General features: G+C 42.0%; 1 protein-coding gene across 5 annotated transcripts in view; it reads left to right on the top strand.

Moving 5' to 3' along the window:
- The window catches only part of NALCN (sodium leak channel, non-selective), a 505,598-nt gene that overhangs the window by 436,101 nt on the left and 44,303 nt on the right, over positions 1 to 25,194 (top strand). For all 5 annotated transcript variants that reach the window (XM_019486907.2, XM_019486906.2, XM_019486908.2 and 2 more), the window contains 10 exons: positions 2,777 to 2,878; positions 3,291 to 3,360; positions 5,498 to 5,589; positions 5,759 to 5,881; positions 10,629 to 10,685; positions 11,062 to 11,182; positions 11,284 to 11,415; positions 13,983 to 14,150; positions 17,129 to 17,233; positions 20,575 to 20,681. In XM_019486907.2, the coding sequence (XP_019342452.1) occupies positions 2,777 to 2,878; positions 3,291 to 3,360; positions 5,498 to 5,589; positions 5,759 to 5,881; positions 10,629 to 10,685; positions 11,062 to 11,182; positions 11,284 to 11,415; positions 13,983 to 14,150; positions 17,129 to 17,233; positions 20,575 to 20,681 (1,077 nt within the window). The remainder of the gene's footprint in view (positions 1 to 2,776; positions 2,879 to 3,290; positions 3,361 to 5,497; positions 5,590 to 5,758; positions 5,882 to 10,628; positions 10,686 to 11,061; positions 11,183 to 11,283; positions 11,416 to 13,982; positions 14,151 to 17,128; positions 17,234 to 20,574; positions 20,682 to 25,194) is intronic.

Below are 25,194 nucleotides of genomic sequence, written 5' to 3' on the forward strand. Positions count from 1 at the left end.
TTGTGATTGGTTCTGTATCAACATATAGAAATTGATCATGCCCCAAAAAAAACTCAGGGTATGGACAGGCATTATCTTTCTAGTGGGAGTAATTCCGAGAGAAACTGTAAGTGTACAAGTATTGTACGCTTTTGGGAGAAACTGTAAGCATACAAGCAGTCATGAGGTTTCTTGTGGAGGAAATATGATGGATCTACAAGAAGGTTCTACCAATCCCAACCAAGATCTCACCTCTGGGAGAGTTTCTTGTGGCAAAATAGATGCCTGTACAGTCCCTGCTTGAGTAAGAGGTTGCAGCATGGCCCTCTGGCATCCAAACCTACTGTAGCCTTGTCCCCCACAGTTTCAAAGAGCCTGTTTGTGGCCCCCACCAGAATCCACTGCTCCAGCCAAGCACAGTGATAACTATGGCCCCTATCAGTCTCATACCCAAGCAAGAAGAGCTCTTTCCCATGCCCCACATGGTGCTAAAAGGCTGCACAGGGAAACAGCCTGTTGAGGCAGCAGTTTAGCCTGTGTCTCATCTAGAGAAAAAAACAACCAAACAGACTCATGAGCAGTGCTGGAACCAGATCCCTCCTCCGCTGCCTACAACTGGTTACTAACCAAATGCAGGTAGAGATGAAGGACCTGCTCACCATGTGGGGTGAAGAGCAGAACCAGCAAGCTCACCACAAAAGCTGGCACAACAAGGAAGTCTTTCAGCAGTTTGCTGCAGATATGGCAGCATGGGTCCATGACTGGAATTAGCAGCAATACCACTCTAACCAAGGTGGATGCACTCTTGGTTTAAGATAGTAGAGGGTGCCGATTGGACCTCTGGTGGTCCCAGGCTCACCATCCCTTTTACGATGAGATTTCCCACATCCTTGATGAGGACCATGGCACATTCCAAGCACACCTTTGACATCAGCTGAGTGAGAGAAAGAGTGCTGAATAATGGTGCCAAAGTATAGCACAGTGCCATCAAACAAAGGCCATACCACTGATAGGTAGCCAGAACACTGGTCAGCTCCTCCACAGGGATACCATGTTAGGCTTTGATGTGGGTGAAAGAGAGTAGGGTGGGTTGTGCTGGCAATGGCTCATGACCCACCATGCCTGAGTGTCAGGTGATGGCAATAGGGTAGATCTCCCACCATGCTTCCCCAAAGTCCCCCACTATTTCTCCCATGCAGGCAGAGGCCAACTCATGAGTTTCTCTGCTGCCCTCCCTTCCTGAGTCCTCACCAAGAAAACTGTTTCAGAACAGTTGTTGGCGGGGGATATGATTAAGCTGCCATCCCCCCCCAAAAACTGTTCCAGAAAATGGGGTGCTGGTGGAGGTTGCAAATAAGCTCTGCCCATGGTGGGGCAAAACATAGGGACCACAGTGATAACTGCTATGTATTCACTCACCGACTGTGCATTCACTTAATCCTAGGAATTTTACAAAGTACTTAAGAGGCACCAAGCTAATCGGCCACTTTACATCTTGTCACTGTGGAATCCTGATGGGTTAATAAATTGCACCTCTGCGGGCAGCATCTTATGTTACTGAATTACCAAGAGCAAATCTCCCCACCTCATGCACAACTAACATCCTTACATCCCCATATCCCTCCAGGCCCCTCACCTATCTCCATAACAATGGGAGGTGGCAGCAATGACTGCAGCCAAGGCCAAGAGAAACCAAGTCCATCCTCTTCCCCATTAATTCTGGCCCTACACTCAAAGATTTTCAAGAGGAAGTCAAAGAAAGAGTCTAGGACTTCCACTGTCAATTATAGTATAACTCCAGTCACAGACAACTTCACCTTCCTGAGGCATCAGATCTCATTTTTGTTACCAATTTATGAAAGCTTATTAGCTTGTATCTAATGACACTCTGCACATCATCTAATGAGACAATAATGTCTACAAGCAGTGCTATCCTGGCCTTCTTATCCACATCCTTGAGTCATGGCTGATTTTATGTCATTGTCCAGTCATTGATGATTTCATCTGCCAATAAATTTTTGTTTTGTCATCTTCCAGCTGATGGCATCCTATACTTATTGCATGTATAGCAAGTGGTAGTGGCACTGATCATCTTCTCACAATGAGCTAATTACTGTTGAATAACTATGGCTGTGGTGTTGTGGCACTCTGTTTACTCTCAGAGAGGATTTCATAGGGCTTCGTATGTCAGGCATGTCTTTTTTCAAGATAAGTTTCTTCTAACTGTTTGTTGCAACAGTCGGTCTTAGATAGTGCACCCAAAATGATTGCTCTTGCTTTCACAATAAAACTTGGAATTATTATACTAGATAATATGATCACATTGGTTATAGGAGATCATGTCATAAACAGCATTCAGAAATAAAGCTTGACATTCCTAATGAACTGGTGTACTGTTATTAATGGGTTTGCCCAACTCGTATGCAGTAATGGACTCTGGAGGCAAGCACGGATCCTTCAAAAAGCCCCAAAAGTGGACGGACCCACAGAGAGATCACTGTGCCCTATCAAGAAGAGTTAATAACATTCTTGGGGCTGAGGCATTGATTATGCAATGTGGTGAGGGCCCTCATCATTTTGTTTAGCTTTGGGAATATGAGTCTTTCTTGGTGAACAGTACCTATCCCTACTTTGCTGTCTGCTAAACTGTGTCCTTGCATTCCCACAAACACATCTGGCAGTTGTGACACAACAACAGGTTGTCTGTTTTCAGAAATTAATTTGTTTGATCTCTCCTTCTTCAAAACAATTTTGGAGATTACATATGTTTTACCACCATGCCAATACTTCTTTTTAGGGCCTGCACTAGACAACGCATGTTGAGTGGCTCCTTTGAGGGGCAACCTGCAAAGGAAAGGTCCATTCTTAGTGTCCAGCATCATATACGGCAGGAACGCAGGTAAATACAATTATGCTTTAAAAATCATCATAATCAAAAGAAAATAATTAAAATATGCATAATATCTAACTTGTATAAAACAGGAATGATTTGTACAAAGAACTAAATGGCATGTTTTCCCTTGTAACAATAATGAATTTCATTGTAGTATGTAAATGGGAAAAGTCTCTTTTTTTATTTCAAATGTCATTTCTTTCACTGACTATAGAACTATCAATTTAAAGATCAGAAGGAAAAGAAATTGGCTTATGTTAGAGTGGATTGAACAACGTATAAGCTTCTGATGTAAGCTAAGGAAAAAAATAAGAATTTGAGATACTGTATATCTGGAGAGCAATGCTTTATAATAGCCATCATTTAAAGGTCAACATTTCATCTTGAGATTTATCATAACATTGAATGATTGTTTCAGGTCACTACGACATGGTTCCAACAGCCAGCGAATCAGTAGAGGAAAATCTCTTGAAACCTTGACTCAAGATGTAAGTCCAAACAGAAATGATGGTTTCAGTTTTGAAATTTAAAAAATATATGAATATGTTCTATGATTGCTGCTTATACAAATGTATTGCTTATATAACATATTGTTTGTAATTTATGGTTTGAGATCTTATAACTAAATAGGACACCATTATGATTCACTTGAAAGTAAACAATATGTGTACAACAGTCATATTTCCCTGTTTTGAAATGTTGGCATATACAGAATTCACTGAAGCTGTAGGCAGCAATGGTTCGCAGAGTGAAGTTGGAAAAATAGCAGCTTGAATGTCACCAGGAAAGGGTTTTAAATACTATTAAAAATATTTTTCTAACACCAAGCCTGTGAGACTTAAAACTTGTGTGTACTACCTTCATGCTGAGCCCAGGGTTGCTTCTGAATAACACATCCTGCCCACATACTCCTGTTCTGAACACAACAAACACAAGAAATTAAAAGGGGTAGCCAACTAAGAATAGCCTTGAATGTAAACCCTAGTGCCACTCCCAGGCTCTGGCTCAGGTATGCTTCTTAGTTCACATCCAGGGCTGTTCAAAGCTGGCTATATTGTCTAATTTCTGGGGTTTTGCTTGTGATGAGCTGGATGGGTGGGACATGCTTCTCAAAGCACTCCTAGGCTTGGCCAGTACACTGTGGAGACATGGCCTTAATGAACAAAGGCTGCACAGGGATACAGCAAACACTAATTTCACTAGAGCAAAATGTCATAAAATCAATTAAATTTCACTTTAGTGCATTTCAGTGAATTTTTCCTGAAATATCCAGCATTTCAAAGAAAAAAAATCAAAGGGAAGAGAGAAGTTATGAGTCCCTCTAGTTTTATGGTATCATCTCATTTTCTGTTTCAATGCAGATGATAAGTAACAGTAAAGAATTCAGTTCCTCTGCTCTTAGTAACATTGAGTACTCCACCCTGAAAAAGTTACACTTAAATTTGTGAATTATTAATTATGTGACAAGATGGCAGAATCAAGCCATAAATAACCAGGAGTTCACTGAGAGCAAGACTTTGATATAGGGTAGGTCTGAGAACAGTAGTGTAACTAGACCAAGGCAAGCAGCAAGCCAGCTCCAGGTGCTGACTATGAGGGGACAACAGAATTGCCCTCCCCAGGAATCTGCCTTGCCAGAGGCAGCCCTGCACTGCCCCTGTCCAGCCATAGGAGCCAGGCAGGGCAGCGTGGCACGAAGAAGTGTATCCGGGGGAGCAGGGGAACAAGTTGAGTGAGTGGAATGGTGGTCCCCCCAGATGTTTTTGCATAGTCTTTTCCAGAACAGGCATATGTATGTATGGGGGCCAGGAGGGGTGGCAGAAGTGAGTGGGGCACCAGGGTCAGGTCCCAAAGAGCCCATCCACATGGTTGTGCCACTGGAGCAGAGCTGACTACTACAGCAGCAGCAGTGGCAGCTGTAGTCCAAGAAAGTAAGGCTTTTCTTCCCCTCACCCACACTCCAACCCCAACCTGTCTACAGTGGTCAGCATGCCCCCATGCTCCCTGCACCCTGCCCTGGGTGCTCAGTGAGTTTACTATGCTTCTGTCCAATACCATGAATCAGCTACACATCTACACCATCCAACAACAAACTAAGAAAACAACTATGACACTGAAAGGATGAGCTCAGTTCTACTGATTCCACTCATTCCCTGTCCCCCCATATCTACTCCTTATACATGTGTGTCATATGTGTTGCCTTCTTCCTATGTTTGAGCCACCAAAATGAGCTGCCTAACAAACTGAAAGAGTGCCTAGTGCTTCCTCTTCCCCTCTCTGAGCACAACTATACCATTAATCACTGTGATGGTGTTCATTAAAGTTTGGTGAATTTGAGCTATCCAGTTACAGTTTGTTGCATTTAGAGTTAAAAGTTGAATTTAGTGGGATTGCCCAAATGAAAAAAGTGCTAACACTTGACTCACTAAAAATAAACATTCATATGTTGTACATAGCACATACTGTACAAAATGTTTTCCTTAAGCAAAACTGTAAAGCATTTGGAAGGGAAGACTTTTTAATTTAAACATGTCCTTGTAAAATATTGTGTCTTGCATTCATCTTAAGAAAAAAAGAAATAAAAAAACCCTTGATCAGATTTTAAAGTAATTGTCTTGTTTCTAGCATTCTAACACAGTGAGATACAGAAATGCACAAAGAGAAGACAGTGAGATTAAGATGATACAGGAGAAAAAAGAACAAGCTGAAATGAAAAGGTATTTAGAAATCCAATGTCTGTGGATGCACTTTTTATGTTAAATGTTTATATTGTAATGAAAGAAAAAAAATATAAAGAATGCAATGAAAATAAGAACAATATGATAAGTATTGTTGATAGACATTTTTTGCATAATCCTAAATATTTTATACATTATCTTTCAAAAGGAAGGTCCAAGAAGAAGAATTGCGAGAGAATCATCCATATTTTGATAAACCACTTTTTATAGTTGGGCGTGAACACAGATTCAGGAACTTCTGTCGCGTGGTTGTACGAGCTCGCTTTAATGCGTAAGTTTCATAACTATAGTCAAAGACTTTCTTTTGCATCATCATAACATAAGACCAGACTTTTATTTTGAACAGAAAAATAGGTGCAATAGACTTTTAAGACGGCTATGAGTTAATTAGTCTCAAAATAATAATAATAACATTGCTGGAGGAAATGGAAAAAAAGTACTTAAGGTTCCAGACAGCCCAAGGAGAAGAGAGGAGATAATAAAAGAAAATGTGGGGAAGCTGTAGACATGAGGTAGAAGAAAAAGGTATGACACTTCAGTCACTCTCTTCCAGCTATGTGGAGCGAGCCTGTTATGCCCTTCTTGTACTTCAGCTAAAAGCAAGGCATCTTTATAGCACAGCAGTAGTAAAACAGCAGCTTAACTCACTTATCCCCACTATGGGTGTGTCCACACATGCAAGCACATGCGCTTGCAGCAGCTCAAATACAAGAAGTGTAAATTTGAGCCAGGGCTTTTTGCTTCAGCGCATGTGCTTGGACATGCACTTTGTTGTGGAGCAAATTTTCCCACTTGGGGCACAATAATCCTGCCTGGTTCCTCCCAGATCTGCAGCCAGGGGGAGCCAGAGCCCAGGGCCAGCACCTGTGCTGTCCCCAGCAGTATAAAAAGCTGCCCTGTCTTGGCCCCAGCAGTATAAAAAGCCGCCCTGGCAAGTAGTTCAGGGCTACTAGCTCTCAGGTGCTTCTGGGGCCCAGCCAATTGGTACCTGTGGACACTACCCTTTGTGTCAGCTGGACTGCTGAAGCAGCCCTGATTGTTCCCTGCACCCTCTACCCACTGCAGCAGTCTGGCAGTCGGGGCTGCTGCCTGGCTGTGACCTGCTGTGCACCTGCCAGACTCAGATGGGGACTGCAGAGCCAGTAGAGGCATCTGCCCCTCTGGGCCAGCTGCCAGTGAACTGCGGTTGAAGGGTTGGCCTCTGTGCGGCACTACTGCCATTTGTGCCCCCTGCCCGGCCATCTGGGCAGCTATCACGCAAAAGATGTTCCATGTGTGGTGGCCTGCTTTGAACTGTCAAAGCATGTCTTCCTGGCCCCATTTGTCCTGAAGGTCAGCCACAGCCAGATGGGTCCAAGGGGCCAGCTCTGAGCAAGCAGGGTCCTGCCACTGGCCTCCCTAGCAGGAATTCTGGTGTTCCCTATTGGAAAACTGAAATATCCCTTATAAAAAAATCCCAAAGTCACTCTGTAAAATGCCCCCAAATCCATGTTCCTCCACAAGTAAAACAAAAGACCACTATAAAGAGAGAGAGAGAGAGTGAGAAAGAGACAGCAATCAGTTGGACAATGTTTTATTGATATATCTACAGTGTTAAAGCAAGTCTTTTATCATAATAATGTGAACTCTAAATACAGGTTTCACGAATTCATGACTACATATTTTGCAGCCCTCCCACAGGGTGGTGGCCCCCACACAAGGAGTTCGTCCCCCATACAAGGGCTACGGCCCCCCAACAGGGGGTTCAGACCCTACACAAGGGGTTCAGCCCCCCAACAGAGGGTCCAGCCCCCACACAAGGGCTATGCCCCCCCAACAGGGGATTCATCCCCCACACAAAGGGTTCAGCCCCCCAAAAGGGGGTTTCGCCCTCCAACAGGGGGTTCAGCCCCCACACAAGGGCCAAATGGCCCCCACAGGGGCTACCACCCCCCGAAGGACCACATGCCCCACCCCAGCCCCTCGATTGCTGCCCCACCCAGCCCCACCCCCTGCTCCCCCAGACCCGCTGATGGGTGTCCCACCCAGTCCCACCCCGCAAATTGCACCCCCAGGCCCCCAAGGCTACCCCCACAAACCCAGGCACCATCACTTAAAAAACCCCCAGAAAAAGAACAGAAAAAAAATGGGGAAAAAAGCCTCTGCTTACCTTAGACGCAGGGGTAGGGGGGCTCCAAGGCCTCCTGGCAGAGCCCCCCAGGCAGCACAGGACAGTGGAGGGGCAGGAGGATATTAGACAATCTTGCAGCGCGGGGAACATTTTTTTGTTCCTGCACATGCCTGTTGCCCCACCTCAAAGGGGTTTGAGGCACAGCAAGAGGCACTTGCACACTCGTGTGGACACGCCCTACAGATGCAGACAGATATAATTTTTACAGTCGAATAGCTGATGCATCCTTCCAAGTGGCAAGTCTCCTTTTAAAATAATTCAAGGTGATATATGTCCATAACCATAGGCTCAGCTTTGTAATGCTTGGCTCTTAGGTGTCCTGACATCTAATGGAATCCCTAACACGGCATTAAGCCCCTAAGCTTCCTACACTATGCATAGAAAGAGGTTATTAGCCATGTTAATCTGAAATCAGGCAGGAAGCAGGATGACACCTTCGTGACTGAGTTGTTCAGAGTGGCATAAGTATGCACTATATATGCAAGAGTTATGTGCCTAAGAATGGTACCCAGGAAAACCAGCATGCTAAGTGAGAAGCCATCTAAATAAGTAAATAGGAGGGGAGTGTGGGACTGAGCCCCTCACTCAAAAAGTTCAGGCACCAAACTCTCAAGTGGAAAGAGATGCCTCCCTCTGCTTTGGATTTTCAACTATGAAATTTCTTCTGGATGCTAAGCCTAAACTAGCTCAGTCTTTTTTGTCATGTAAAACTTAGTGGTGATAGCAACTTCTCATGTCAACAGGCAGACCATCCACTTGAGAATGTCAAAGACTGAGTTTCAAACACCTCTTATATGTGATTTGGAGCTAGGTTTTGAACCCAAATATCCCACCTGCCCTAAGAGTGATTTAACCACTTGACTCTCAGGCATACTGGTGTGGGATTTTCTTAGTCTCTCCTGTTGAAACTGTTCCTTTTAGATAAATGTGTTGAATACTCACTGGAACATGGACTTGAACTGCGTATCCCAGATGTGTGTTCTAATAAAAATACTAGAAAATCACCCTAGCTCTTTCTCTCTCTCTCTGGTCCAGTGGCTATTTAAGTATTTACAGAAAGTGTAACAACTTCAATAGGAGAAATTAGAGGGGGAATATTTAGGAATTTGAATGAAAAATTACTGAATAAATAATAAAAGATATTGGGTAGAGTGATGCCAATTTATGCCAGTTGAGGGTATGGGCCAGGTAATTCAGATGTGAGAGGAAAGGATGTCTAGTGCAAAACTTCGAAGTATCAAATGCTGTGGCACATGGTCTGTTTCTCTCAGAAAACCAGAGCTGAGAAAAATTAAGCTGTCAACTAAGGGCCTTGTTACACATTTATTTTAGGCAGCTCCTGGAGCTTTTAACCCCTGAATTGTCCACATACTAACACCTGAAACTAATTGTAAGCACATTTTAGTTACACCACTCCAGGCCAGGTTTACCTCTGATCTGTGTTACCCAGCTCATGGTCCATTAATGTGTGGCCACTCCCCAAGTTGCAGTCCTCCAGCATCCCAGGATGCAATGTCCCCTCTCCCACCTCCTGTGTGGACAAACTTTCTATCCCCTGAACTCTACTGCCCAAGGGATGGTTCTAGCACCAAGCCAGTGCCCTCTCTCATCCTCAGAGGGTGACCTTTTCCCCACCAGGGGTGCAATCCCATGCAAACCACCTGCAAATCACATGCTAGCTAGCCAGGTCACATGGCACAGATGGGTCCAGGAATGGGGTTTAGAAGGGATGGGGGAGGAACAACAGGGGCCAGATGAGGTCCCCATGAGCTGGAGCTTCCTTCCTAGGGCAAGGGCAGTAGCTCCCCCAGAAGCATGTTCCCTCACCCTTCCAACCTCCAAACCACCCCAGGAAGCACAACCAGCATCCCCCACAACCCAATCCTAAATTCCAATTTATTAAAACATAAGACTTTCTTTAATTTACTTCCTCTTTATGTCTAGAGCAGGGATAGAAGCTCATCCTGGCTCACCATCCCTATAGTACCAACTCAGAGCTGTAGCTCCTAGTCAGGCCCCTGCTTGCCAGCCCTCTAGTGGCAAGTCATGGCTGTGCAGGTATGGGACAGTCAAAGGTTTTAGCCTCAAAGTGTGGCTGCTCCAAACTCAAGCTAGCACTAACACCGGTCAACATTTGAGCAGCTCAGCATGTAACTTGTAATAAGATTCTAAGAAAGCTTTATACACTAACTTAAACTATGGTAGGGGGGGGTTACATTGTCGACTAGGAGAGTCTAGACTGTATGTACACTTATCTCACCTGGCTCCAGTGCCCACCTACGTGCAGTACTGCTCCATGTGAGCTACCTTGTAAACCAGAAGCAGTGAAACTGCTTCTATTCAATTAGGCTAATTAGCAGGCAGGCCAAGTAGCCTTACCTCAAGCTAATTAGCTTGTCCAATGCACTGCGCAGTGCACCTACCTTGTTTCTTGGTCAGAAGGCAATCTGCCCAAAGTATGACAGTCTGCCCTCATAATATGCTCGAGTCTCATTACCTGGGCATGGTAAACTTATCATCATGACCATGCTTAAAAACTTTTAAAAACTGACATTGCAATCTTGCTTAGATCTATTTAACAACCTAAAGTACTGATAACAGTGTTGCTTGGTTATATGGCCTAACATCATCTAATGCTTTAATTGGATAAGTAAAACTTAATCAGTCTTTTAAAAAATATAATTGTATTTGAACCTTAAACCATTATAAAATATGAAACATATTCCTGACACCAAAAAAGACTGTAAATTGCTTTCTGGTGATCTGTGCACAGCATAATTATAATACCTGCCACTAAAATGTAGTTTAAATTGCTCAATTCTAGAAGTCTATTTTTTTTTTTTTATAGTTCTAAAACAGATCCTGTCACTGGAGCTGTGAAAAGTACCAAATACCATCAACTTTAGTAAGTGCTATTAAATAACTTTATTTATTTAATTAAATTTTATATATCTCTCTTAAATTTTGCAGCCTAAAGTTTCATTGTGTGTATGTCTTTTGGGCAGTCATTTGTTTCTTGGGGTTCTTATTTTGTTGTTGTTCAGGGAGTTGTTTTGGGGACAAGAGGGAATGCTACTCCTTCTGTTTTGCTTTGAATTTCTGATACTGTGGTGCCTTTCAAATTCCTCCTAATGTTAAATAATTTTTAATAGGAAACATGTTAGATATATTGTATCCTCAATAGAACGTTGATATTCTTGCTGGTGTTTCTTTAATTATTGTTTTTCTGTCTGTGTGTTTAGATATATATATAATGCACATGTATTTATATTTTTTTACAGTGATTTGCTGGGGTTAGTTACTTACCTGGACTGGGTTATGATCATTGTCACTATATGTTCCTGCATTTCTATGATGTTTGAATCCCCCTTTAGAAGAGTCATGCATGCTCCAACACTTCAGGTATCATTACTGTTTCAACTCACATTTTATAAAGGACAACCATCTTATTTTTCTCTACTGAGTATTACCAAATTATGATTCAACTCTGCTTTGATTTTCAGATTGCTGAATATGTCTTTGTAATCTTTATGAGCATCGAGCTTAATCTGAAAATTATGGCAGATGGCTTGTTTTTTACTCCAACAGCTGTCATAAGGGACTTTGGAGGAGTTATGGACATATTTATATATCTTGTAAGTTTTTATATTTAAAGGGTTTTTTATATTTAAAGAAGTTTTCTGTAACATTCCTAATTGCATTTTCTCTGTTCATGTACCTATTAAATAGCAGGGACCGATTTTTTTATATATATATCAGGGCTAGAACCTAAATTCAATCCATGAGTGTATCTGTACACACAGTTACTACTAATTCACATTCAAATTTACCAACTGCAAGTGCAAATATGTACTAAACATCTACATATTCATTTGCATGCCAGACTATGATAAATGCATATACTAAGGTAGGTTTTGCATTGTGTAGTGATTTTTCTGGGTTCATCTGTTTATTTTATATATTAGACCTCATTCCTTTTCAGCAGTAGATCCTTATCTTTAACACTGCTTCTTTCATTTTTTGTAGCTGGCATTTATTCCTTGTCCCTTCCTTCATCCAATTTTCCATCTGTGTAGGACATTCCTGGGATTCTTATCACCTGATGGATGTTAAAGTTGAATCAGACCCGGGCTATCCTTTGGATTCATGAACCAAAAAAACAAAACATCACATTCCCCTATTAATTCTATCCTGGGAATGGTGCTCTTAGTTACCTGGTCTCTGCCTTTAGTGAAACTTTCTGCATTTCCATTATATGTAAGAGCAGGAACGCTATTCCTTGTCTCTGTTTTTTATTTGTTCATTTTTTTGTTTCGTAAAGCACTGTAACAACACAGCAATAATAAATGTTACATACTGCAGCTACAAACAGACATTGCATTTGTCCCTGGAAAAAAAACCTTTTATCCTGGGATAGAGAGTAATAATTCAGACATCCATGTCCATTCTCCCAAGACAAACTCTAGGAAGGTTCACAAGATAAGAAATGTTAACAGTTTGTCCTGGAACATCATGAAGTGTGCCTGAATTAATGGCAGAAATGCAGCGGTGCATTCAGCTACTCGCTAAACCCTGATTGGAAGGATGGTGTGTGTACCATCCTAGAAAATTTCTTTTCTGGGACAAACGTAGGCAAATCTTGTCCCAAGACAAATGCAACATCTGCTCCTAGCCTGTATGAAATTTGTGGAGTCTCAATCGCCAAGTAAAATAAGGTTGATATGTTTGATTAAATCTTTTAGAAGCTGATCCATCACAGATGTTCTGCCTATAATTTGCCATGAACAGTTTGTACTGAGGGTGTCTAGTTCTACCAAAAAAATATAAATGCCCACTTATAGCTATAGTCAGGAAATATATTCATGTCCCCAAATCATTCTGAATCTTCTTCTTTTGTTGCTGTTATTTGTAAAAAAAATTCTGTGTTGTGTCTATACTTTTAACATACCCAGTATAATGAAAGGAAATGAGAGGCATTCCAAAGCATCTGCTACACTATTTGCCTGGTTGCAGTGATTGTTTGTTGTTATTTGTGAAAAACAAAACAAAAAGCATTGTGTTTTTAATCAAATTGATAGTCAGCAGCCTGATCTTACGTTCTTTGGGTAGATCCAGCTGAGCAAATTCCTCAACTAGCCTACAGTTGATATTGCAGCCGCATTTATCAATACTTCAAAAAAAGCCAAGAAATTATTAATAGAGGTTTTAAAAAATAATCATTTAGTATAGGTGTTTGAGAGTCCAGCTGATAAGTACATTGCTTAATGATGGTTTACAATATCGTCCACTGGTATGATAATAGATGTCCAGGACACAGACTACTCACGTATGTAATATGGTTGAAAATAGAGAGGGAATTTTTCAACAAAACTTTCATACATAAAAATTTGTCAGCTCTGGAATGAAATTGCTGGTCAACCTGAGAGAGAGAGAGAGAGAGAGAGAGAGAGAAAGAGAGAGAGAGAAAGAGAGCCTGGTGATCATGGTGTTCAGATGGGATGGTAGTAACCCATGTTCAAGTCTCTAGCCTGAATCAAGCAATCCAGTATCTCCTGTTTACTTTGTATACATAACTGAATAATCAAGTCATTGAGAGAGAGAGAAAGAGAGAGAGACTGGCATGGTGGCTAGGGGAGTCCAAAGGATCTAACTGACTTGGACTGTGCCTGGAGAAGTCCTGGCTATCCCCACTTCCCCTGTACCTTCTTTGTAGGGCTCTAGCTCTGGAAGTTCCAGCAGCTGAAGAGGAAATTTCACTTCATTTTTTTGCCGCAGATACACAAGTCAAGTCGGCAAAAACCCTCCTGTTTTCAGCAGTTAAATAAAAAAGGGAGGGCAGGGATTTTCAGTATTCCCTCCAGCTGCCACTCAACAAAAGTACATTCCTCACAATGCTCTTCAGTCATTGACATGCTCTTGTGCTGCTGCTGTTTGCCAGAGCCACTGCACAGAAGGTGCAGGGAAGGATGGGGGACAGGAGGAGGAGGCATTCCCCCTCCATTCTGGCACCCTCAGTCCTTAGGTAGTGTCAGGCTCATGTCCTGGGCACTCATAGCCCATGTCCCTTCTCCAAATCAAGTGTTGTCAAAGGCATCATGATAATCTTGCTGTTTCTTTTAAGGAGTGCTTAGAATTTCAGGTGGAAGTTCAGGTGTGTTATAATCTATCATATAATACATTGCATTGCACCTTCTTCTCCAAGGTAAGCTTGATTTTCCTTTGCTGGATGCCTCAGAATGTTCCTGCTAAATCTGGAGCTCAGCTCTTAATGGTATTACGATGTCTGCGGCCCCTTCGAATTTTCAAACTGGTGCCACAAATGAGGAAAGTTGTGCGTGAGCTATTTAGTGGCTTCAAGGAAATCTTTCTGGTATGTTCAAATTGTTTTGTTTCCACAATTACATAACATGAAGCAGGATAAACATTGTGATTCTGTAGTCTGTTCTTTAATATGTCTCATTTTTTCAATTGCTTTCTGTTTAAACCTCACAGGAAAAATGAGTTGTACAATTACCACTGCAGCAACAAGTTAAAATAGAAATTAACTATACAAATGGCACATTTTAATTTATTACTAATAATTCTTCAATAAATAACTTTGTTGATAGTATAAAGTCCATCTGTAAGTAAAAGAATTTGAAGGGATCATAAGATCTCTCAATATTCATGGTTCTAGTTGGGAGAAGAGGATAAGTGTCAGGCCCTTGGAAGGTATGTAGAAATAAAAGTAAATCTTGACTCTCAGGGCATAATTTCTGTAGAGCAAGTGAAAAGATTCCTATTCCTGGTATTGGATCCCAGCAATATTTCCTTATCTCAGAAAACCCATATTGCTGTTCTAGGAAGACCAACACTTTCACCCTTCCCCATTTTTTTTCTGGGACCACATTATAAAACCTGGCAGCATGATAGGATTATGGACAAAATGAATAAGAGCTTTCTAGATAAAGTCTTGCTATTTCATAGTATTATTTTCTATATGTTATCCCATGTATTCATTTATACCATGTTTGGTTATAATATAAATGTTAACCCTAAATCGCTTAATAAGGGGGCACAGATGAATCAGATTTTTTAAAAGGCAAATCTAATGCCGATCTTCACAAAAAGCAAAAAGGACTCCAGGAATCCAGGAGTGCAATTATAAACCAATGAATCTAACTTGGATATCTGGAAATACACTGGAGCATATAATCAGAGAATCTATTTCTAAGCACGTAGAGATGAAAGTGATAGAGCTTACATGGATTTGGCAAGAGCAATTCCTACTTAACCAGCCTGATTTCCCTCTATGACAAGGTGATGGGCAAGAGCACTGAATGTGATATAATTTGTTTTTAGCCAAGCTTTTGACATTGACTCCCACAAGATTTTTGTAAGTAAGCTAAGGAAATACATAGGGAAACTAGTAAGCTAAGGTCTAGGTGAAATTATTATAACATGGGTGCATAACTGCTTGCAAAAATATGCTCAGAGAGCAGCAACAATGGTTTGTGTCTAACTGGGAGGAGGTATCTGTAGTAGTAAGGGTTGACTCCCTTCCTGAGGGCTGACATGATGATATCAACAGGAAATTGTCAACCATCTTTGGTGTGCATGTTAGCAGTTGCAGTAAAGCCCAATATCAAGTCAGGTCTCCGATGGGTCCTTTGAGTACTGCTCAATATCTTCATTAATGACTTGAAGAATGAGTGTATGCTTAGGTAGTTTGTAGATGACACCAACCTAAATGGTAAAGTAAACCAGTGGAGGACGAGATTAGGATTCAAGAACTTAGGGATATAGCGGATCACAAGCTAAATATGAGTGAAAAGTGTAATATTATTTAAAAAAAAGCATGTATTAACAGGAGCATGGTATGTATGTTTCAGGAAGTGACATTTCTACTTTTTTCAGCACTGGTAAGGCCTCATTACAATACCATGTCATTTCTGGCCACCTGACTTCAAACAAGATGAGGACAAATTGGAAGGAGTCCAAAGGGGAGTAACAGAAAATGATTAAAGGTCTAGAAAGCATAACATGTTAGGAAAGGTTGGAATAATTGGTAACATTTAGCCTGGAGAAAAAAAAGGACCATTTTGATAACAACTCTTTGGATTTGAAGACTGTTATAAAGGAATAGTGCTCAACTGTCCTTTGTATCCGTAGAGGACGGGACAAATAGAAATAGATTGAAATTGTAACAATGGGGGTTTAGGTTGGATATTAGGAAGAGGTTTCTAACTATAGTGGTTAAGCACTGGAACAGATCACTTTAAAAGGCTGTGAAATCTTCATTCTTGGAAATTTGTAAGGAATGACTTTCATCTGGAATGATTCAGACAGGGATGATCCTTCTTTGAGCAGGGCCTTAGAGTAGATGTCTTCCTAAGGTCCGTTCTAGCCTTATTTTTAATGATTTAGTGATTCCACAAGACCCTCTGTTAACTTTCCTTTCTTTGTTACATTCTGTAAAAAAAAATGTTAACCCTATTTTTATATGACTGTTATTTTGCTTTTGAGTTACAGGATCAGAGAATTAGTGAAGGCAGAATAGCTTAATGAATAAGACTTGATTCAGCAAATCACTTAAGCCCTTATTGAAGTACATGATATGTCCTATTGAAGTTAATGAGCATTCTTGTGTGCTTAAAGTTTAGCCAGAGTGTTTGGATACTTAGCCCAATGGCGTCCTGCTCCATCATTAGGGCTTCAAGGAATTACAGAGGTAATAACAGTGTAAGGCAGTGGTCGGCAATTTTTTCAAGCTGCTGGCCAAAATTACTCAGCTTAGGTCAGAGGCAGGCAAGCAGGTAGTCACTGTAAAATGCCATTTTCAAAATATTGGATTTTTGAATGCTCCAATGCAGGTCAGTTAGAAGTGTCATGAGCAGGGATCCTGGTTTTCTCTGATAAAAAAAATCTCCAATTTTCAATTTTTAAAAAATAACCCCAAATCCACATTTTTCTGTGATTAAAATTAAATGATCATGGAAACATGTGGATTTTGGGTTACTTTTTTTAATCCAAAAATTGGGATTTTTTTTTTTATCAGAGAAAACCAGGATCCCTAGTCATGAGTAGTGGAAATGAAATATAAAAGTTCATGCTACTTCATTGAGGGGTAAGGTGCAATAGTTTAACTGCCATTGATGACAGGGTAAGAGTATTCACAGAGACAGTTGCCACAGAGCAGCTGAAGTTCAGTAAACCACCTCCTTCCACTCTCTACTAAACTGTTTGTGTGTCCATACTTCAGTTGATTCTATGCCACCAAAAGCTCACCCTGACCTAGTACCTGAGACTTTAGCCCTTCATGTCAAGCCTGTCTAAAAAAATGTGACTAAATTTATATCACTTTTCCAGGTGTCCATACTTCTGCTGACATTAATGCTTGTTTTTGCAAGCTTTGGAGTTCAGCTTTTTGCTGGGAAACTGGCGAAATGTAATGATCCACACATCATCGCAAGGGTAAGAACTGCTTTCTGCTTTTGAATTCCAGTATGTTCCTTTGGGCAAGGGGGAAGACATATGGGAGTCACAACAAGAAGGACACACAGTGTGCATGCCTTGAGCCAAATGTTCAGCCCAGGCTTCATCTGACCTTCCTATTTACACTTGCAGGAATTGATAACACAAGTGTCTAAATAACTAATAATACCAGTAATCAGAGGTGCAGATAATGTGGGTCAGAAGATTGTGCTTTACAATATCTGTTGAGAAAGGGAAGCCAGTTTCAAAGCCAATCCAATACAGTCAACAAACTGGAAACTTATTAATTGGAAACAACAAGCAGTATGCATGCTTCAATTTGCTTCATGTAGGGTTACTACCTTTTGCTATGACCATTCCCAGACATCCAACCTGAAAATGATATTATTGTGTATGCACTAGTAGGAATATTAATCTAAAAATGAGAAATAATGCATTCATCTAAATCAAAATTACAAACTTACAGCAGTACTTTATCAACTTGGCCATGGCTGAGCTCTGCATGGCAGGGACCCGCCTGGCTGGCCCAGCTATGCACTGCCTTGCCTGGGGGAGATACTTAGCACTATTGCTGGCCCATGCTGGGGAAATTATGACAGCGGCACATGAGGGGCTGAGTGTGGCATCCAGGCAAGAGGCTGGACGAGAGCCTTTCCAGCATATCTTTGCAGTACCTACTGCTGGCAGTAGGGAGTGAGAAAACAAGGATAAAGGAAGGCCTCACCTGGCCACATGGGACAGCTGTTTGGTTGTAACAGGGGACTCCTACCCCTGCTACAAGAAGAAAGAAAGATCAGTATTGAAGAAAGCAGGCTGGGATAAGGCAGCTTGCAGAAAATAGAGCTACAAGGCTTTGGGCAGCTGATACAGGGGTTGAGAGCCCTGTTGCTGATTTGGGTAATTGACAGCACTTGGGCGTTGTTTCTCCAGGGAGTCAGGCCAGGTGACCGAAACAGGGCGGAGGCAAGGGTCATCATATAAGCCTGAGCCTGGGGCTGGAGGCTCAGTTTGATCCAGATCTCCATGAAGAGCTTTGCAAGGAGCTGTCTATAAAGAGATACCTGTTTTGTTTTTCTTGACTGTGAGGTTTGGTGTGGCTTAAGGAACAAGAGGCCATAGATGTGGTGCCTGGAAGATGCTCTGTGTTATGAGGGGCTAAGGCCCAGGTAGAGCCCTGCAAGGGTTCAGGGCCCAGTGGGTTGTGAGGGGCTAAAGCCTGGAATAAGAGGCCGAAGCCCAGATGTGAACAAAACAACCTGAAGCCCAGGCAGGGCCAGGGGCGCAGGGCAAACGGCAAGAGAGAGAAAGAGCCTTGCTTATAGTGGAACAAATCATCAAAAACAAAGTCTGTTCCTCTGAATGCAGCCTCCTAAAATATATATTAACTTAAACATCAATCAAAGCATGGCAGACAAGAAGGAAGGCCAAACCCATGAACCAGAGTAGGAAGAAAGATGTAGTGTAACCACTGGGGCCTCCATGGCTGCCCCTGGAGGTACAGTCCATTACAGGAGTGTACATATGTACACCAAATAACCTCATGGGTGCATCCACACATGCAAGCATGTGCGCTTGCAGCAGCTCAAATAGAAGCAGTGCAAATTTGAGCCGGGGCTTTTTGCTTCAGTGCACGTGCTCGGACATGCACTTTGTTGTGGAGCAAGTTGTGCCACTTGGGGCACAATAACCTTGCCTGGCTCCTCCCAGATCTTCAGCCAGCAGGAGCTAAAGCCCAGGGCCAGCACCTGTGTTGTCCCCAGCAGTATAAAAAGCTGCCCTGTCCTGGCCCCAGCAGTAAAAAATGCTGCTCTGGCAAGTAGCCCAGGGCTACTAGCTCTCAGGAGCTTCTGGGGCCCAGCCAATTGGTACTTGGGGACACTACCCCTTGTGCCAGCTGGACTGCTGAAGCAGCCCTGATTGTTCCCTGCACCCTCTACCCACTGCAGCCATCTGGCAGTGGGGGCTGCTGCCTGGCTGTGACCTGCTGTGCACCTGCCAGACTCAGATGGGGACTGCAGAGCCAGTAGAGGCATCTGCCCCTCTGGGCCAGCTGCCAGTGAACTGTGGTTGAAGGGTTGGCCTCTGTGCGGCACTACTGCCATTTGTGCCCCCTGCCCGGCCATCTGGGCAGCTATCACGCAAAAGATGTTCCATGTGTGGTGGCCTGCTTTGAACTGTCAAAGCATGTCCTCCTGGGCCCATTTGTCCTGAAGGTCAGCCACAGCCAGATGGGTCCAAGGGGCCAGCTCTGAGCAAGCAGGGTCCTGCCACTGGCCTCCCTAGCAGGAATTCTGGTGTTCCCTATTGGAAAACTGAAATATCTCTGATATCCCCGACATGGTCCCCTCCTCCAGTCCCCCATCCCCTTACTTGCTGGCACCGGAGCCCTGGTGCTGAAACACAGGGTCTCACCGGCCACGTGTTTCAGCAGCAGGGCAAGGGGCTACCGTAGAGATGCTCTGACATCGAGAGCGTCTCTATTTAGGATTCAGCCTCCAGTTGCCTGTGCCGCTTTTTTAAACATCAATTTTTTTAGACCCCTGGATATCCAGGGGTCTAATTTTCTCCCGGCACTGCAAACTTGCAACACGGGGAACATTTTTTTTGTTCCTGCATGTTTCTCATTTGATTGCCACAAATCATTTCCAGCCTTGAATCTGTGAGCGATATCTGTCTTTCCATCTCACTTTCTTCTACATTATACACTTCATTCTTTGGAGGTTATTTGTTGTAAGAAGCAATGGGAGGATTGTAGAAAAAGGGTGTTTTGGGGAGTAATTGAATGAGAAAAGCATTGTCATTAGGTTTAAAAATGAAGGGAGTTCCAGGTATTTGAGGAAGGCATGAAAAAGATACATACATAATGATGTTCCAGAAGTAAAGGGAAATAATAATGGGATGCAACCATTATGTCAACAGTTAAAACCAAGTCCTGATTGATAAAATGTACCCACTAATGTCATGTGGGTTTCTTGAAGGCCTTTGGAGTATCATTCCTGCTAACAGTGGAGTCAGCATCAGCATCACACCTTAACAATCTCAGAGAAGTCAAAGATGGAACAGACTTGCAGACCACTCTCAGTTTTAGAAAGAGTACGATGGAGTATTGAGTGCAGTCTGCACTACAGCTATTCATGATATAGCTTTCTTACAGCTTCTTTTCAGCTGCTAGTTCTACTAACCCAGTACTGAGAAATAACTTTTATTCCACCAACATTGTTTCATCTTGCCATAATTAGTGTGCTTTTTAGGCAGTGTCCTCAAGTTTCTGCAGGCTCAAATTTCACTTAATGTTGTTCTTTGTGTTTGTATTAATACAGGAAGATTGTCATGGCATCTTCCGAATAAATGTAAGTGTTTCAAAAAATCTAAATTTGAAGCTACGACCTGGAGAGAAAAAACCTGGATTCTGGGTGCCACGAGTCTGGTGAGTTGCTGTATTTTGGCCAATCTTCTTCTGATAGTTCAGTTGTTAAGCTAGAACAGGATACGAACACTGCAGGACTGTGGGGGTTTTTTGGTGTATGAGAACTAAAAAATACAACTGATGATAAATAGAAATGTCTAGTTCCTGACTAATCTGAAGGAGATTTTGTAGAGATAAATTAAATACTCAGGATAAATAGTGGAAAGTGAAGTAGATGTTTAATATTTTTTCACATCTGATGAGCTACAGTGATATTAATTATGCAGGAAGGAAAAATAGGCTTTAAATACAGTGGCTGCTGTCAAAGAAAAATCAACTTTTACCCTTGATAATTATCATTATTCATTATTACAGTAGTAATTGGAGGCTGTAGCCAAATTTGTGCTTCTGTGGTGCTAGGTACTGATTCCCTGAGGAAACAATAATATAAACAAGCCAGACAGGCAAAGTTCGGAAAAGAAACAGAGAGAAATTGTTTTCCCAGGATCACACATCAAATCAGTGGCACAACCAGGCATATAACTTAAGTTACATGACTTCCAGTGCCATCCCTGTCTGGTAGAGTATGGCACCATTAGACATGTGAGATATTTCCTGTTCTGTGCACAGGAACTGCCTTGTGTGGTGGTGTCCTGTGGATCTCAGAAGTATGGATGCAGGAAGCTTTAGAAAATGTGTTTAGGGGCAACATTAAAACTATATTTTGATTTGTATTTTGACAGTGTTCCTTTAAGATTTTTCCAACACCTGCATTGTGATGTGGAAATTCTCCTTAGTTTCTTATATTTTAAGGCAGATTGGTTGGCTTTTTGCAAATTCAGCTAGACAAAATTATTTTAATAAAGAGAGTATGTGTAAGGAATGTACCAGTAACATTAGATTCAGAGCCATCCCACACTAATGAAATAATATACTGTGATGTGAGCAGTCAGCTAAGCCGTGGCATCTGCAGGGCTTTTTTAGTTTCTATGTGCTTCAGACACGTGGTGAAAGCAGAATTCATACAAGTAAACATATTCAGTTTGATCCAGAGATACGTAAAATATCTTAATCAGCAAAGCTTGTCAAATGTAGATAATGTTTAACTGTTGCATGAAATGTGGAGGTGAGTGCCAAATGCTAGCCTTGTCAGGAAAATCTTCAAGAGCTTAACACCTAACTAAGGGCCAGATTTTCAAAAAAACCGACAGCTTCTCTTGTGGCACTTTTAAAAGTTGGATTTTCAGAAGCTAAACAGAAGACAGCTCTTCTTGAAATCTTGCTACTTATTTTGGTGCCTGAATGGTAGCTGAACAAATTGGAAAATTGGCCTTTGATTATGGGTACAGAGCTCTTTTCAAAATTAACTCCGGCATCTTGGACAGATATTGCATAAACTGATTTGACCCAAATCCGTTAAGTCTGATACTGTTAGGCCCCAGCTCAAGTCTGGGTTCGTGCCCGGTATGCAAAGGCCAATAAAGATACCAGGGGTGAAAGTATAAAGAAGATTTATTGCTAGCAATAAAAGGTGCAAACGGAATAATTTCACAGAACAAGCACACTAAATTTCAATTCTAAGCCCCTTTTATACAGAAGTTTTAGACCTTCCTAAGCATCCTTGTTTGCTAATTGGCTATAAAGGAGTGACGCAAGGCGTTCTTTACTGAGCATGTCTCTATACCTGTGTTTTAGCTATGTATCTCATTAACATACATATATGTTTCATTAGCATACCTTTTGCCCACCTAAGGTCGTGATTTTTAGTATTTTAATGAGCTCTTTGACCCAGTACTCTGATTCTGCTTTTGTTTTCAAGCCTCCTTTATCTAAGACTGTCTCCTCCTTATCATTGCAGATGGGCATTCGTCTCATAACATTCACTTTTGCTTAGGCTTTGTATAGTAGTTTCTAGGTCAAACCTCATATTCCCCTCTCTGGAGCATTTTTAATTATTTTTATTATAATTGCTCTATTCAATTTGACTTAACACAAATCTAGTGTCCTCAGCTTTCTTTGTTTGCAGAATCATTTGATTTACCTTAGGCCTGAAGATAGATAAAATAACAGGTAAACATTGGATACAGCAACAGACCATAATCCCTATAAAACAAAATAGAACAACCATACTAAATAACTGTTTCAACCATCCAAAATTGGGAAGCCAGGAAGTTAACCAGGAAAAGTCTAAGCCAGATGATTCTTTCAACGTCTGTGTCAATCGTTGTAAGGCACCAATTTTGTCTTCAATTAGCACAGAATTATCAGTGAGGTTGAAGCAGCACATTCCTTTTAAAGTTTCACACCCAAGATTGTGTCGTAACAAGAGATAATCAATAGCAGCTCTATTCTCTAAGACAGCGTCCCTTAATTGTTTTTGTTCAGCATTCAGGGCTGAGAGCGCTCAGGATGTAGCATTTAGTCCTTTTGCTAAAACACAGGCCACTGCATTAAGATTTCTGCTATTACTTACAGCAAGACCCGGAACCCCCACCATAGATGCAGCTAATGCTATGTATTCTGCCTTAGATAATAGTCCAGGGGAATCATTCTCGTCACATTTAGCAGTGAGAGTAGTGTATGCTCATTTAAACCTCCCACCAAGAGGGGTTTGTTCAGTGTGCATTAGGTCAGATTTCCTTGGAAGAGCTGCAGTTACCCGGGCAATGGTGCATGGTCCCCCAGTAGCATTCGCTGGAAGATATGAATATATCATTCTCCCGCAGGCCAGAAACCATCCTCGAGGAAGGATGGTATGTGTGTATACATAGGATATTTGACTGGTCTTATTACAGAAGATTTTTCTACCTTGGTTCAATTTAAAGCAATTATTGGTACAATTAACTATTAGGAAACATTCAGAAGCACTAGCTGTTGCCTGAACCCGTACAGAAAACATGTCTCTGCTTTTCTCTTTTACAATAGTCCCCCACTTATATATATCCTGATATGTATTTTTCTTCTCTACATCTTTCAGCATAGTATAATTTTGTAAAATTTTCAAAGGGGTAGGTACTGCAATTAAGCATGAGGTAAAAACCAGGTGAGCATTGATCCCTCCCGCTAAGCAGAAGTCCGTTCTATTTAATATTTCCCGGGCCAGATAAATCCAGACATTTTCCTGAGGGTCAAATTTTTGTTGTAAAAGATTTTCCCCTCCTATGAGTAGGAGTGGACAGATCAGGGCACCCCACACTAAAACCTTGAACAATTTCATAATAAGGCTTGTAAAACTTGATCAAAGATTGACAAATTATTTAAAGTTCCTTTCTTTTGAATAGGAATTTTAAGTCTCTTATTGGCTCCACCTTCCACTGTTCTCTGCCTCTGGTCCCGGAGTTTGCAGAGGTTTCTTCTTGTTCCGGTCCAGCCACCGGCTTTAGGCGACTGGAATGTATCCAAGTCTTGATTCCTTCGAGCTTTGCTGCCGTCGGGGTCGTTAAAAGTACCCTATATGGGCCCTTCCATCTGGCTCGAAGTGGTTCCTCATTCCAATCTTTCACAAGGGCGTAACTCCCAGGTAATAATTGATTTTCCGGGGCAGGAGACTGGTCCTGTGTCTGCAGCACGTCCTGTACCTGCTGATGGATGGAAGACAAAACAGAAACCAAGGACCATACATATTCTCTAATCATTCCCTCCCCTAAAACATGTTACTGTTGTTCAGTACCCATGGGCAGACTCAGAGGGTAAGGCTTACCATACATTATCTCAAATGGGCTTAATCCCAATTTAGAATGTGGTGCGACCCTTACTCGTAACAGGGCCAAGGGTAGGGCCTCTGGCCATTTGAGTCGAGCTTCTTGGCAAATCTTTGCAAGGTGTCTTTTTAAGGTCTGATTCATACGTTCCACCTTTCCACTGGACTGGGGTCTCCAAGGGGTGTGTAAATGCCAGCTGATTCCCAGGAACTCAGAAACCTCCTGAGTAATTTGTGCAATGAAATGTGGGCCATTGTCTGACCCTATTCCTTTTGGAAGTCCGAAGCAAGGTATGATTTCTCGTAGGAGTGCCTTGACCACCTCTCGGTCTTGGGCAGTCCGACATGGGAAGCACTCAACCCAATTAGAGAAAGTGTCCACAAAGACAAGGAGATATCTCATCCCCTGTTGCCGGGGTAACTCAGTAAAATCCACCTGCCATTCTTCTCCTGGCCCATTGCCTATTCTCTGATGTCCTGAAGTTTCTTTTCTCCCTCCTTTTGGGTTATTTCTCTGGCAGACCTCACATGTCTCTGATACCTTCTTGGCAGCCTCTCTTAATCCCACTCCAGTTACATAGTGACTGATCCACCTTACCAGGGCCCTGGGTCTGTAGTGGGTGCCATGATGAGCTCTCTTTACTACCACATGAACCCAGGCAGCTGGGATGATAATGCGGCCATCCTTTGCTACTAGCCACCCGTGCTCCCCCTTCTTTGCTTGAAACTCTCTTATCAATTATTTGTCTCTTTCCCCATACTGTGGTGTCACAGGCTGGTATACGTCTGGGAGGAGAGGTAACAGATTACTTACTTCGGGCAGCAAGTCTGTCT

The sequence above is a fragment of the Alligator mississippiensis genome, chromosome 1, assembly GCF_030867095.1.
Source record: "Alligator mississippiensis isolate rAllMis1 chromosome 1, rAllMis1, whole genome shotgun sequence".
NCBI classification, from domain to species: Eukaryota; Metazoa; Chordata; order Crocodylia; family Alligatoridae; genus Alligator; species Alligator mississippiensis.